The sequence below is a fragment of the Cupressus sempervirens genome, chromosome 4 (assembly GCF_028749045.1).
Source record: "Cupressus sempervirens isolate cs-2001-9-10 chromosome 4, ASM2874904v1, whole genome shotgun sequence".
In the NCBI taxonomy this organism is placed as follows: domain Eukaryota; kingdom Viridiplantae; phylum Streptophyta; class Pinopsida; order Cupressales; family Cupressaceae; genus Cupressus; species Cupressus sempervirens.
Genome location: NC_143121.1, coordinates 755,647,488 through 755,663,236, shown reverse-complemented (window position 1 = coordinate 755,663,236; position 15,749 = coordinate 755,647,488). Strand labels below are relative to the sequence as shown.

Genomic DNA, 15,749 nt, shown 5'->3' with positions numbered 1-15,749 from the left:
TCACTTGCATAATGTCCATATTTATGATAGTAGTAGCATTCAACATTACTCTTATTGGAGTTGTAATTCTTCTTGCCTCCTCTAGAGTTGTTTTCAGAGGTGCTTGCTCCCTCTTGGTTGCTTGCTCTTCCTGAGCTTTCTGTACTAGCATTCCTTTGACCATTCCTTCAACAACCTCTACTTCTTGAGCCTCTACCAGAGCCATTTCTTCCTCTCCCCCTGCCTCTTGAATTTTCTTGAGCTTTGAAAAATTGCTCCTGGGAAGTAGTACCTGACCTATTTATCTAGTGCTCATGGGTTTGAAGAGTTCCCATCAACTCATCCATGGTCAATGTGGTGAGGTCTCTAGCCTCCTCTATGTTCATGACAAGATTGTCATATTTCTGAGGTAAAATCCTCAGTATTTTCTTTACAATCCTTTGTTCACCATATTCTTCTCCATTTTACTTGAGCTGGTTTATCAAGGTGGAGATTCGTGAGCTAAACTTTGCAATAGGTTCATTATCCCTCATCTAAAGGTTCTCAAACTCTCTTTTGATCATCTATAGCTTCATTACTCTAACCTTATCAGTTATCTTGATGTTTTTCTTAAGGATATCCCATGCTTCCTTTGCATAATTTGCTGCTACAATTTTTGGGAAGATTGTCTCTATCATTGCTGCCTCAATTAAACTTAATGCCTTTGCATCTTTTCTCCTTGACTCTTTCAACTGATTTTTTTGTGGATTTTTGAGGGTAGGATACTGAGCTAAGTCTATCATGTCATTGAACCCATTTATCTCAAACTCCCATAAATCATTTGCAACCATTATGGTTTTCATTTTCTTTTCCCATGCACCATAATTTTTTCCATTGAAGGATGGTGGCTACTGTCATATCTTTCCTACATCTCTTGCCATGTCAAATATCTTAGAAAAATAAATTCCCTAACTCATTGTGGATGTGGGGCCTCAAAGCTCTGATACCATGTGAAAAAATTAGAATCACAACTTTAATATTTCACTCGACACTAACTATTTTCGAGTGTCAGTTTTGCTTGGCACGTGAAGGTGTCAAGTGATAGGTTTTTCTTGGCATGTGAAGGAGCTAAGTGGCAGGAGGGTGTCGAGTGAGCTTGGCACATGAAGGAGCCGAGTGAACTCAGCATGTGAAGGGCGACTTGGCACAAAAGGATGCTGAGTGAGCTTGGCAATAACAATAGAGATCAAACTCAACCTAGACTAAGCCAAGTGAGGAGAATAACAAACTGAATATTTTCACCATTAAAAGCAGAGAGCCAAAGCTTGACGTATTCAACAATAAACCTCTCAAATGCAATGAATAATGGAGAAAAATTGATTTAAGTATGCCTACTTGCTTACTATTCAACTTTGATTAAAACTATTACAAAAATTTGGGAGCATTTGGCTTCAACCAAAAAACCCTAAATTAACCCTAAAACTTTGAACTATTAAAACTTCAAACATCAAGACTTTAAACTTGTAGCTCTAATGGTTGCATACAATAGTGCCTGGAGCAATCACTACTTCACAGAACAAATCCAACAAACAATAAACTTACAAAATGATTAGACAAGAAACATGTGCAACTACAGGCATTAAAAAAATCTCCTTCTATCTTTTGCATGACTGGATTTGGTGATCACTTTCTTTCCTTCTTCCTTCTCAGCTCTGCTCTGTAAAATCTCTACTCTCTCTGATCTACGGAACTGAATGAATGAATCAATACATTCCTTTTTGTCTCATTTCCAAAAGTGTTTCCCCCTCTTTTCTAAATTTGAAACTCGCCTACTGCATTCAAATTTCTATCTATTGTGCAAGTTGTTAGAGGTGGTAGGTGGGCATTTGGCTCCATCGAAAAATGACTACACCATTTAATACTCCAACAATTATGTGATTGTGGTTGTCATTATTAGTTTAGTACATTCTCATGGTGAGGCCAATGTAACATTTGGAATGCAGGATACAGTTAAGTAGGTAATAGATTCACCTCCCATGCCTACCAAAAATCAACTGAAGCTTCCGTCTAATTTTGTGGATACTTAGAAACCCATGTCTACGATGTGTTTGAGAAAGCATTAAGTTGGTGCATTGTCTATCACGTGCATGGTGGCAATTGGTTTTGCAATCCTAATCAAGTGTATACTCAAAACTATTGTGTAAAAATAGGCCATTAATTTTGTTATGAAGAAAAGATTCACAGTTTACTCTTACAGTGTACAATGAATTTGATATTTTTGAAATCTCTATGATTGGTTAGGAAAATATTTTTGTATATTCATTGGGTGGGATGGTTTTTACATCCTTTGTCTTAAATTTTAATATGATGAAGTCTATTTTCTATATAAGGTCTCCTTGCTAGTGAAGTGTACAAGAGGGTCAATTCTATATGAACTTTTCATAAAGTTTAATTTAGGTATTTTAATAAATATAATTTAATTTAGAATATATATATATATATTTAATACCAATATATGAAATAAAAATTTATGATAATAAGATTATGATAAAAAAATTTAAGTTTTCATTTTGAATTAAATATATCATTAATATTGGCTGAACGTTGCACACACAAAAATGTGCAACTCCTAGTTATTATTATGCAAACTAGGATTTATTTGATAGGGTTTTGATCTCCTTTACAAGGATAGATCTCTCTTGTATTTATATTCATTCACTTTTTAATTAATATAAATTTCTCTTTTCACTCGTTAAGATGTTTTATCTGTGGATCTGTGAATTCCATCCTCTATAGTTTTTGTTCCTCTCTTTCTATGAAAACAAATTAAATCTTAATTAAATAAAAGTTATAAACACTTTAGAATATACAAGAAAATCATTCATTGGGTGGGATGGTTTTTACATCCTTTGTCTTAAATTTTAATATGATGAAGTTTATTTTCCACATAAACTTTCCTTGCGAGTGAAGTGTATGAGAGAGTCCATTCTATATGAACTTTTTTGTAAAGTTTAGTTTAGGTATTTTAATATATATATATATGAAATAAAAAGCTATGATAATAAGATTATGATAAAAAAAAATTCAAGTTTTTGTTTTGAATTAAACATATCATTCATATTGGCTAATTGTTGCTCACACAAAAATGTGCAACTCCTAGTTATTATTGTGCAACCTAAGATTTATCTTTTAGGGTTCTGATCTCCTTTATAAGGATAGATCTCTCTTGTATTTATTATTTATTCATTTTTTATTAATATTAATTTCTCTTTTCACTTTGTTAAGAATCTCATATCTATGACTCCCAAAATTCCATCCTCCATAGCTTTTGTTCATCTCTTTCTATGAAAACAAATTAAATCTTAATTAAATAAAAGTTATGAATACTTTAGAATATACAAGAAATTCATTCATAATTAATAATATTTTAAATATATATATATATATCTATTGTAATAAAAATGATTGAATATGATTTAAATATAGATATATTTAGAATATATTCAAATTTATTTATTGATGGAAAAGTTAGCTTTATTTTATATTTTATACAGCTTGCCTTTCCTTGAAATATTAAGCAACTTTAGACTTTTACAGGTTTAACTTTGTTGACACAATATTCGAATCCCATTCCAGTTTTGATGACCAATGTTCAATGCGCAGCTCTGACACATTACAAATACATGAAAACATACATTTGCGTCTGTGGCAACCGACAGTTGTCAATGTATTGTATTGTTAAATTCATTAAAGTAATCCAACTTGCCACCATGAATGACAAATTGACACAAGCCCAATTAACCCCGTCAAAAAGTTCTTGGTATAATTCGACATAATGGTGGAAAAATCTATGAAATCTATAGTCCATAACCTTTCACTCTACCTATATATCTTTCTGTATAGGTAAAAAGTATATACCTGTCATGATTTATTAGATATGAAACGTTTCGTTTGGGTCCAAGTAATGTTTTATAGAGCAATTAATAGCTGTAATACATAGAACGCCAATGTAATTTTTGGAAACTTGATATATACCAGATTTCACGGACATGAAATATTCATAATGTTGGCTTTTGAACGTCGCAACACGCAAGAGATAAATTATTGTAGTCCGCTCAATCGATTCCAGCTATCCAACAGCTGGCAAATTCGTCTACTTGAATTTCTCAAAAGACAGATAAATTATTGTAGTCCGCTCATCAGATATGTACCTTTACGTGATGGTGTAACAGAAGGTGATTGCCGAGCAAGAAACATCCCACTTTCTATGTGAAATGTGATTAAGAATCTTTATAAACTCAATCCTGATATTTCTCCACGAGGCGGTTTAGATAATTTTATTCGCAAGAACCCTAATATTCTAGATCTGCATATAAGTAATAGCTATCAGTTCTGGACTAATCATCGAGCCTAAAGAAAGTCTGAAGCTTAGCTTAATATCTTCTCTCAAGATTTCAATAAGCTTTTTCTTTACGGATTGATGACAACTCTGCAAATGGTGTCTAAAGTAGGGGAAGAGATTCAGCATTCAAGTCATCCACAACATCCTCTCAATTTCGTGTTTGCGCAGTCACTCTACACCTGCAGCGGATGTAAGGAATATGGAGCTGGACTGCGATACAGTTTTGGCTTTATCATTTCTTTAGGTCATATTTTCTGGTTTTCTTCCCTTTTAGAAGGTGATTCTACTACTGATTCCTTAAGTTTATGTAGATCATTGGGAAAGACATAGGCCTGCAATTTCACATTCCAAATCTCTTCAAGATGTCTAATATATACTTTCCTTGATTAATTTTGATGCTATCCGAATTTTGTCATACTTCTAGCCCTAAGAAATAATGAAAGAGTCCTAAATTTTTCATTTCAACTTCTCTAATTAGATCATTCTTGCATTGATCTATAAGATGATCATCGCTTGTTATTAGTAAATCATCAACATACAGTATCAATATTATCATATCATCTTTATCCTTTTTATAATAGAGATTTGGATCAACTTCATTTTTAAAGAATCCTAAACTGGTGAGATACTTATCAATTCTTTCAAACCAGGGCCTTGGAGCCTATTTAAGCCCATAGAGAGCTTTCTTGAGCCTACAAACAAAAACTTTAGGGTTATGAGTTCCAAATCCTTTAGATTGTTCCAAATATACCTCTTATGTAATTTTTCCATTCAGAAATGATGTTTATACATCCATCTAATGTACTTTCTATCCCTTCAATGTTGCAATAGCTAGGACTAATCTTACAGAGGTGTATCTATCAACAAGAGCAACGATTCCTTCATATTCAATTCTCTCTTTCTGAAAGAATACCCTGGCTACTAATCTGGCTTTATATGTTTCAGTGCTACCATCAGTAGCATGCCTGGTTTTAAATATCCATTTAGAAGACACAACAGATTTTCCTCCAAGTCTTGGAATAACTTCCCAAACATAATTCTTAATAATGGATTGATATTCTTTCGTCATGGTATCTTTCTAAGCTCAATGTTGAATGCCATCTAAAACATTGGTTAGTCCTGATTTAGATAGATAACTCATGTTTACTGCATAACTAAAAAATCTTTTGGGTCTTTTCCTTTTTCTCAAGGCTCCAGATGGTGTAGCGAAGTCTTGTGCTTCCTCTACTGTCTTAATAGCACAAAGTGGTCTTTTCTTTGAATTTTGAGTTTCCTCAAGATTAAGCTTTTGAATTTCATTTTCAATTTCTTCAATGTTTTCCCTCTAAAACTCAAATTTAGTATTTTCTTTTGAGCTAGGTAAGGGAGAGGGATCTTTAGAACTTAGAGCTCTTTTGAATGCTAAATCTTCTTCAAATATTACACTTCTACTAAGTTCAATATTTTTTTAACTAGGTCTGAAAATCCTATATGCTTTAGATGTTTCACTATTCCCAACAAATATACCTTTCCTCCTTAAGGTTTCCAACTTAGTTCTCATTTCTTTTGGAACATGTATATACACTAGGCACCCAAAAATCCTAAGATAACTTATATTAGATTGAACCTTAGTAAAGACTTCTTCTAGAGTTTTATCACTAAAGTATGTGCGAGGACTTCTATTTTGAATATAGACAACAAGAGGCTTTTGCTCAAAGATAATATTCTAAATTTTGATCAAATATCATAGCTCTTGCATCTTCTATAATTGCTCTATCCTTCCTTTCTAGTAGCTTGTTTTGTTGTGGGTTATAAGGAATGGTATACTCCCTCTTAATTCTTGCTTCTTTACAAAATTCTTTAAACAAATCTGAAGCGTATTCCCCTCCATTATTAGTCTTAAGAGTTTTAATTTTTTGTCCTGATAAGCTTTCAGTTAATGTTTTGAATTCTTAAAATCTCTTAAGAATTTTTTCTGATTCTTTACACATTAAGAAATAAATCCATGTTTTCCTAGAAAAGTCATCTATGAAAAGTACATAGTACCAGAATCCTCCAAAAGAAGGAACAAACATAGATCTACATAAATCTGAGTGGATTAATTCCAAAATACTATTAGCTTTTCTAGTGCTAGCATGAAATGGACTTTTGGCGTTCTTACCTAGAGTGCATCCTTTGCATATGCTTGAGTGATCTTTATTCAACTTAGGTAAACCAATACCATCTTCTCCATAGTTGACAATGTTTTGAAATTTAGATGTCCTAACCTTCTGTGTCATTTTGTTTATGTCTATAGCTTCATGAATTAATGCTTGAATATGTTGACTAAGTTGTATTTAGTTCATACAATTATCCCTTTCTTTGACCAATCAACTTTGCTTTCTTAAATCAAGATTTCTTAGACTAGGTCATTACTTTACCATTCATGAATGCAACATTACATCCATCAATTTCAAGTGTTCTGACTGAGATTATATTCCTTTTTATCCTTGGTACATAGAGTACTCCTTTGAGATGTAGAGAACTATGCAACTTCAGTTTCAGGGTACAATTCCCAATTTCTTTCATTGAATGAGCAAAATTATCACCAACGGTAACTTTGCCATCAACTTCTTCAAATATAGAGTCCAATGCTTCTTTGTATGTAATGTCCCCATTTTAGCAGTTGACCAAGTGTGTGTGCGTTAGCCTTGTTCTACATGGTCCCGAGGGCTAACGAAGGGTTTAATGGGATCTTGGAGTGTTTTGGCCTAGTCATTTCCAGTTTGGGCCAAAATGAAGTTGATTTACTCAGTTTCAGGCATAATTACTATTTTTAGTAAGTCGACAGGACACAGTGCAGGTCAATTTTGGTGATTAGATTCGATACTCCTCGGTGAGAGCTTTTCGATGAGCTATCACTCGCATTATTCGGAGTTCGATTGCTAATACATTTTAATGCTTGAAGTTTTATTAAAGTAACGTGTAATTTAATTGTAAAATATTAAAGTGTTACTTTAATATTTATTTTATGGTGATGTGTACCCAAGGGAGACATAAGGGGTATTTTAATATATGTTTTATAATACACATCTTTTATCTCACATTGCCCATATGAGTTGAGCGGACCCGTGGGAATAGAATAAAAGGAAGCATTTGTGGCTTCATTAGGCAGGTTGAATATGAGAAGAAATTGGTATGTGAGTTGCAGCTCAGTTCTTGGCATTTGAGGACGTCTATCCTCTCTTGTAACATTCTAAACGTCATTCCCTTGGGGTTTGGCCTTTGGAATTCTTTGTTTTTGGCTTCATTATCAGGCAGTTTAGTTGCATTTCCGGCTATAGGCAGATTTGGTATTTTGCTCATATCTTCTTCACTACTTGTCTGATGCTTATGCCGCTTTGAGGGAATGGTATTACGAAGGTAGTGGACTGATTGAAGGACAAAGTATTGTAGCAGCAAGTTCGTAAGCATGGGCTGGAGTATTATGACAATATTGCTGAAGTAATTAGTGAGTTGATAAATCTGCCATGTATTTGGTTTTATGAATTCTGAAAATAACATTTTATTAGCAGCAGTTCATTTCCACTTTGCATATTATTGTAGTTCCTTTCTTGTTTATGTTGTATGATACCAATTCCATGCATGAAACACAACAAACAAATAAACGTTTGATTTTTGGAGTTATAAGGGGTTTTAAGAAGTTGAATGCAAACTGTTTGACATAATTCCTTTTAGCAATTTGGTTTAGTTTTTTGGGACATCCAGGGGTGCCCATTACAATGGTATCAGAGCTATAAGTCCTGCCATCCTGTGGAGGTCTTATAGGGAATTTGGAACAGCTAGATAGAGGGAAAAAGTATGTAAAAAACACAGACTAAGCATTTATTTTTGAGCATGCGACAGGGGTCTTATAATTTCCGCGATACCAGAGCAAGACAAAATAGGATTTCAGACTTGCAAAGCAAACAGTCTAGTACATCCGTGCAGGGGGACATTGAATTCAACCATACAGACACAGAGGAGATATTTTATGATCAGGACAATAATATGGGTGATCGAGATGACAGGAATACAGGATTAGGCGGAGGTAGAAATGCTGGTCCAGATCAGGAGGAGGTACTGTTCCGACAGTTACTGGATACATTAGAGCAGGGGCAGCGTATGCAGCAGGAGCAGAATAGGCGAATGGACATGATGTTGCAGCTCATGGCTAGACAGATGGGTGTCAATATTAATCCAGGTGATGCCAACAACAGAAACAATAACAACGAGGGAAACAATAACAACGGGGGAAACAATAACCATGAAGGCCAAGGCAACAACAATTGTCCTGAGAATAACATTAATGGTAATAATGGACACGGCAATAATGGGAATGAGGCTGATAACTCTAGACACGTTGCACGCCCAGCACGGACTGCGAACTCGAGACCTCTTCTACCCACTTTTCCACCCAGAGATCCGGTTTACGAACCGCAAATTACCGAGTTACAGGATCAGTTCAAGAGGGACTGGGAGGCTAGTGGACCAGAGTTTCAGGCGGATATTTCTCTTAGAGATTATATGGACTTGAGGATGAGACACATGCCTAAAGCAGGAGGGAGGAATCAAAACTTTAAGCTGAGAAAGAAAGTTGGAAAACTTTCTTTACCTTATTATGATGCTTCAGGGAAGATGACTGCACGAGCTTGGGTGCAGAAGGTAGATACATACTTGCAGCTAAATCCTATGCCTGAGGAGGAGGCTATCAAGTATGCGGCTATGCACTTGGATGGCATTGCACATGAATGGTGGCATCATGGCATGGTGACTTTGGGGCATAATCATATTACATCCTATGAGGAATTCACTGAAACATTGATTGGGAGATTTGACACTAAGGATCCCGAGTTACATTTCAAGGAGCTAGCACAGTTAAAACAGTCAGGTTCTGTGGATGCTTACATTGCCGAGTTTCAGCGCTTGTCTGTAGTTGTTACTAATATCTCTCCTAGGAGATTGGTGGTGTTATTTTGTGATGCTCTTGCTGATCCATTACGAGGTTGGGTGAAGGGACATGATCCACTCATGTTAGCTGAAGCAACTAAAAAGGCACGAGATTTAGCCCCTTCGGTATACAAAGGAAAAAACCATTCAACAGATTCTTCCTACTGCAAGGACAAAGACAAAAAATCATTTCAGAAAGAGTATAGCAAACCCAAAGAAGGATCAAAAGGACTAGACAATGAAACCTTGAATGAACTTCGAAAGAAGAAGCTGTGCTTCCATTGTAGAGAGCCTTGGGACTTATCTCATAAATGTTCTCTCAAGGCTAAGGCAAATCAAATGGAGTATTTTTCAGCAGAAGAGTCAGAGTCAGAAGGGGAGGATCAGCACTCCGATTCAGATGAGGGTAACACTATAGAGGAGAGCAACATTCCTAAGGATGATAGATCGTTGGCACACTTGACAGGGGCCCAAAAGGCAATCACATTTAAGGTCAGGGGTACTATCCAAGGGCAGAAAGTGATATCTCTTATTGAGACTGGGGCTACACATAACTTCATAGATGCACAGTTGGTAGCCAGGAGAGGGTTACAGACAGAGGAGCATGATGGGTTTAGAGTCATGGTGGCTAACGGTGATAAGTTATTATGCACTCGAAAGATATCTAATCTTCGCATCAGGTTTGGAGATGGCTACGAGTTGGAGGATGAGTTCTATGTTGTGGACATGGGAGATTATGATGTCATCCTCGACATGACATGGATGGCTTCACTAGTTGAGTTCACACTCAATCTAGCAAAATTGGAGATGAGATTCCAGCATGAGGGGAGAACTGTGGTACTTAGAGGGCTTTCAGATGGAGGTTGCAGAATAGTGTCCTTGAGGAGAATGCAGAGACTTTTTCGTCATGATGACATAGAGTGGGCGGCAGAGTGCCACATTATGCCAACTTCACCAGAGCCACAAGAAAAGAGTCATCCACTAGATGTCCAGAAGATACTCGATAGACACGCTAAAGTATTTAGTGATATTCCTCATGGGGTTCCTCCTGACAGAGGGATGGAACATGTTATTGAGCTCGAGGAGGGAGCCAAACCAGTTATGATTACTCCCTATCGTCATCCTAAGAAACACAAGGATGAGATAGAGAAGGCGATTAAGGATTTGTTGGAGATGGGGCATATCAGGCCCAGTAAGAGCCCTTTTGCTTCAGCAGTAGTATTGGTAAAGAAGAAGGATGGGACGATGCACATGTGCATCGATTACAGGGCACTGAATAAGAAAACAGTTAAAAATAGGTATCCCATTCCTAGGATTGATGAGCTGATTGATGAGTTGCATGGGGCATGCTTCTTCACCAAAATTGATTTGCAATCCGGATACCATCAGATCAGGATGAGAGCAAAGGACATTGAGAAAACAGCCTTCCGATGTCACTATGGCCACTTTGAGTTCATGGTTATGCCATTTGGTCTAACCAATGCACCTGCTACATTTCAAAGTTGTATGAACCAGGTATTCAGGAAGCAACTGAGGAGATTTGTCTTGATCTTCTTTGATGACATCTTGGTCTTCAGTAAGACCTGGGAGGAGCACTTACATCATCTAGAGGAGGTGTTATCTATTCTGGAGAGAGAGTCATTGTATGCCAAGGAATCTAAATGTGAGTTTGGCATGACTGAGCTCCTTTACCTAGGGCATATCATTAGTGCATATGGTGTTCGGGTTGATCCCGAAAAGATTAGAGCTATTGTAGAATGGCCTACTCCCACAAACCTTACACAGCTTAAGGGATTCTTTGGTTTATGTGGTTTTTATAGGAGGTTTGTTAAGGGATTCTCACAGATTGCTACACCCTTGACAGATCTTACTAGGAAAGGAGCCTTCGTGTGGATAGGGGCAGCACAGAGGTGTTTTGAGCATTTCAAGCAGGTAATGTCTTCATGTCCAGTTCTAGCTCTACCAAATTTCACGAAGCCTTTTGAGCTTCATTGTGATGCATTTGGTGATGGGATTGGAGCAGTATTGATGCAGGAGAAGCATCCCATTGCATTCGAGAGTAGGAAGCTCCGAGGAGTTGAGAAAATTTATTCTGTCTATGACCGGGAGATGTTGGCCATAATGCATGCATTGGCCAAATTTTGATCATATTTGGTAGGTGGACATTTTGTGATCAAGACTGATCACAACAGTATTAAATACTTCATGAGCCAGCGTGATCTTAATGACCGGCAACAAAAATGGGTGACTAAATTGCAGGCTTATGACTTTGACATAGAGTTTGTCAAAGGTAAGAAAAATGTGGTGGCTGATGCCTTATCTCGGAGACCTCACTTATGTGCTCTGGCAGAGATTTTAGGAGATTGGACAGATCGGATTATAGCAGAGTATGTCGGAGATGCTTGGGCTTCTGGATTGATTTCAGGTACCATACAGGATGATCGCTATGAGGTGATAGATGGATTGATCAGAGTTCAGGATAGGGTTTATTTGATTCCATCATCACATTTGAGAGAGGCGATACTGAAGGCATTTCATGATGCACCCACAGCTAGACATTCGGGGGTCTTCAAGACCTACAGGAAGATCAGAGAGTGGTTTTCATGGAAAGGGCTCAAGGATGATGTTCAGAGGTATGTCAGGGAGTGTGTGGTTTGTCAACAGAATAAGGGATAACACACATTTCCTGCAGGTTTATTACAACCCTTGCCCATTCCTGATAGGAAATGGGAAAGTATTTTGATGGACTTCATCACTGGTTTACCACGAGTACAGGGAAGGTATTGCATCTATGTGGTGGTGGACCGCTTGACGAAGTTTGCTCACTTCATTGCTATTCCGTCCACTTACACAGCAGCACAGGTGGCAGAGCTTTTCTTTAAAGAGATATTCAGGTTACATGGGTTGCCCAAATTCATTGTCAGCGACCGGGATAGTAAGTTTATGAGTGATTTTTGGCAAGAGTTGTTTAGGTTGTGTGGTACACATCTTACACCTAGCACTAGTTATCATCCGCAAACAGATGGGCAAACAGAGATTGTGAATAAATGGGCGGAAGGATATTTGAGGAACTATGTAACTACACAACAAAAGGCTTGGATCAGATGGTTGCATATGGGAGAGTATTGTTATAACACCACTTATCATATGTCCATCAAGATGACTCCTTTCATGGCACTCTATGGTTATGAAGCACCTAGCTTCATGGATTTAGTTTTGGGGGACAGTAGAGTGCCCAAAGCCAAAAACTTATTGCAGGATAGTCAGGACATCCTGAAAGTGCTCAAAGAGAATATACAACAGGCCCAGAATCAAAAGAAATTGTATGCTGATCAGCACCGAATAGAGCGCAACTTCGAGGTAGGGGATATGGTTTACTTGAGGCTACAACCATATAGACAGTCATCGCTCAAGAAGAGCGGAGCTAAAAAGTTGAAACCTAGATTTTATGGTCCATACAGGGTGATTCGCAAAGTGGGCAAAGTCGCCTATGAGCTTGAGCTTCCAGAAGGCAATCGAGTGCACAATGTGTTTCATGTGTCTAGGCTTAAGAAAGCCATTGGTCAGAGTGTAGTGCCTTCTGCAGATTTACCCCCTTTGGATGAGGAGGGGAAGCTTGTGTTAGTACCTGAGGCTATTCTAGATACCAGAGAGAGGAAGCTTAGAAGCAGGATAGTGAAGGAGTATTTGGTCAGATGGAAAGACCTGTCGGAGGAAGATTCTACATGGGAGAGTGAGCAGGTTATTCAGCAGGCTGGACTGAGATTGCTTGAGGACAAGCAATTTCAAGGGGGGCGGACTGTAATGTCCCCATTTTAGCAGTTGACCAAGTGTGTGTGCGTTAGCCTTTTTCTACGTGGTCTCGAGGGCTAACGAAGTGTTTAATGGGATCTTGGAGTGTTTTGGCCTAGTCATTTCCAGTTTGGGCCAAAACGAAGTTAATTTACTCAGTTTCAGGCATACTTACTATTTTTAGTAAGTCGGCAGGACACAGTGCAGGTCAATTTTGGTGATTGGATTCGATACTCCTCGGTGAGAGCTTTTCGATGAGCTATCACTCGCATTATTCGGAGTTCGATTGCTAATACATTTTAATGCCTGAAGTTTTATTAAAGTAACGTCTAATTTAATTGTAAAATATTAAAGTGTTACTTTAATATTTATTTTATGGTGATGTGTACCCAAGGGAGACATAAGGGGTATTTTAATATATGTTTTATATTACACATCTTTTATCCCACATTGCCCATATGAGTTGAGCGGACCCATGGGAATAGAATAAAAGGAAGCATCTGTGGCTTCATTAGGCAGGTTGAATATGAGAAGAAATTGGTATGTGAGTTGCAGCTTAGTTCTTGGCACTTGAGGACGTCTATCCTCTCCTGTAACATTCTAGACGTCATTCCCTTGGGGCTTGGCCTTTGGAATTCTTTGTTTTTGGCTTCATTATTAGGCAGTTTAGTTGCATTTCCGGCTATAGGCAGATTTGGTATTTTGCTCATATCTTCTTCACTACTTGTCCGACGCTTATGCCGCTTTGAGGGAATGGTATTACGAAGGTAGTGGACTGATTGAAGGACAAAGTATTGTAGCAGCAAGTTCGTAAGCATGGGCTGGAGTATTATGACAATATTGCTGAAGTAATTAGTGAGTTGATAAATCTGCCATGTATTTGGTTTTATGAATTCTGAAAATAACATTTTATTAGCAGCAGTTCATTTCCACTTTGCATATTATTGTAGTTCCTTTCTTTTTTATGTTGTATGATACCAATTCCATGCATGAAACACAACAAACAAATAAACGTTTGATTTTCGAAGTTATAAGGGGTTTTAAGAAGTTGAATGCAAACTGTTTGACATAATTCCTTTTAGCAATTTGGTTTAGTTTTTTGGGACATCCAGGGGTGCCCATTACATTGTATCTTGTAATGTCTCGAGATGATCCACTATCAATTACCCATGCTTTTCTTGAGACTTCACTTGATAGTGCAGAATACAATATACGATTCTCAAGATCATAGTTATCTTCTTTCCTAATAATGTTTGTATTGTTTGATAGTGCAAAATGCAATACACTATTCTTAGAATCATAGTTATCTTCTTTCCTTAGGACCCTTTCCTCTTGACCTTCAAACATTGAAGTGTTTAACACTCTCGTTTATTTGACACAGGTGCACCAAATGCAACTTCCACATGCACGAGTTCTGTGCCAAAGCTTCACCCACGACCATCCACCCATACCACAGTCAACACCAGCTGGTCTTCCATAACAAAGAAGCCAGAATGAAAAAGCCCAAATGTGGGGTTTGTGGAAAAGCAACCAACGGTTGTGCCTTTCGTTGCCCAATGTGCTCTTTTTGCATTCATCCGTGCTGCTTGCAACTCCCCTCCGAGCTCACCGTGAAGGAGCATCCTCAGCACTCCCTGGAACTCTTATCTTCCTCTCCCTTACCCAACAACTCCCCTTACACATGCAATGCATGCAACAATAAGGGCACCGCGTGGGTATATTACTGCGCTCCCTGCGAATTCTATCTACATGCTCTTTGTGCGAAAGGTATCATTAATGGCCTCCAGGCGCAGGGGATCAATGAGCCACCTAAGAAAGGAAAGGTTGCAAGGGCTTCTCGTTATGCATCTCAGGTTGTTCGGATATTTTTGGGGGGACTTGTCGAAGAGCTTGGTCAAGAAGTTGGGGATGTTATTCTTGATACTGTAAGTCGTGAGGTGGTTCTTCTTGTCGCTGATGGTGATGCTAAACGTGGGCCACGTTAATTTTTTTCTTTCGCTTTTACTTAATGTTTTCTTGTGGCTTTTCTATAAAGTGATATATTTAAAAGTGTTCGATTCTGCTATTGTATCATTACTGTCTCTGTTTTTTAACTTTAGGTGACCTGAGAGCTAGTAGATACTTGAATCCTTACGAGGTAATCAATTTTCCAGTGTGGTCCCATGTAATTGTAAATATATATTTTGCTATAATACAGGTGTTTATTTTTTGGTCAAATATATTGCTCCTTGATTCTTTGATGTGATAGTAATTTTCATCTAATTGTTCCTAATCTTTGAAAAGTGGCCGAATATTACAGCACAAAATATATCTACAAGTTAGCATTGCTCCTCTTGACCTTTTTAAATTAAGGCATTGTTTAGATCATAATTTTTTAATAAGTTTACTGTTGAAAGTGAAGTAAGAAGTTTTGCAGTGGATAGAGAAGAATTGAATTGAAAAGTGGAGTTCAGCTTTGGGAAACAAAAGGATGCAGACTCATATTCGAATGATAGGAGTGTCGTATACTAACACTATAGATGCCATATAAATTGTATTAGGTATGGGAAAATGGTGTACAATGGTAGATCATGGGATTTAATTTCACGAATAATTTATGCACTAATTCCATTAAAAGTTTTTGACTATTATTAAAATGGGTATAAAATGA

At 37.4% G+C, this 15,749-nt stretch overlaps 1 protein-coding gene across 1 annotated transcript; it reads left to right on the top strand.

Annotated features, from left to right (window-relative positions):
- The first annotated feature begins 4,168 nt into the window (after positions 1-4,168).
- Positions 4,169-15,316, top strand: LOC149563566 (protein VACUOLELESS GAMETOPHYTES-like). Its single transcript, XM_089824028.1, has 2 exons — positions 4,169-4,577; positions 14,477-15,316. Exons 1-2 carry the CDS (start codon positions 4,439-4,441, stop codon positions 15,082-15,084), a joined length of 747 nt encoding a protein of 248 aa, XP_089680154.1. The 5' UTR covers positions 4,169-4,438; the 3' UTR covers positions 15,085-15,316.
- Positions 15,317-15,749: the final 433 nt, after the last annotated feature.

Bases quoted from the DNA above. Each gene is read 5' to 3' on its own strand.
- LOC149563566 (XM_089824028.1), top strand. From the start codon at position 4,439: ATGACAACTCTGCAAATGGTGTCTAAAGTAGGGGAAGAGATTCAGCAT. The intron at 4,578-14,476 runs ACAGTTTTGGCT...CGTTTATTTGAC, and splicing joins ATATGGAGCTGGACTGCGAT to ACAGGTGCACCAAATGCAAC.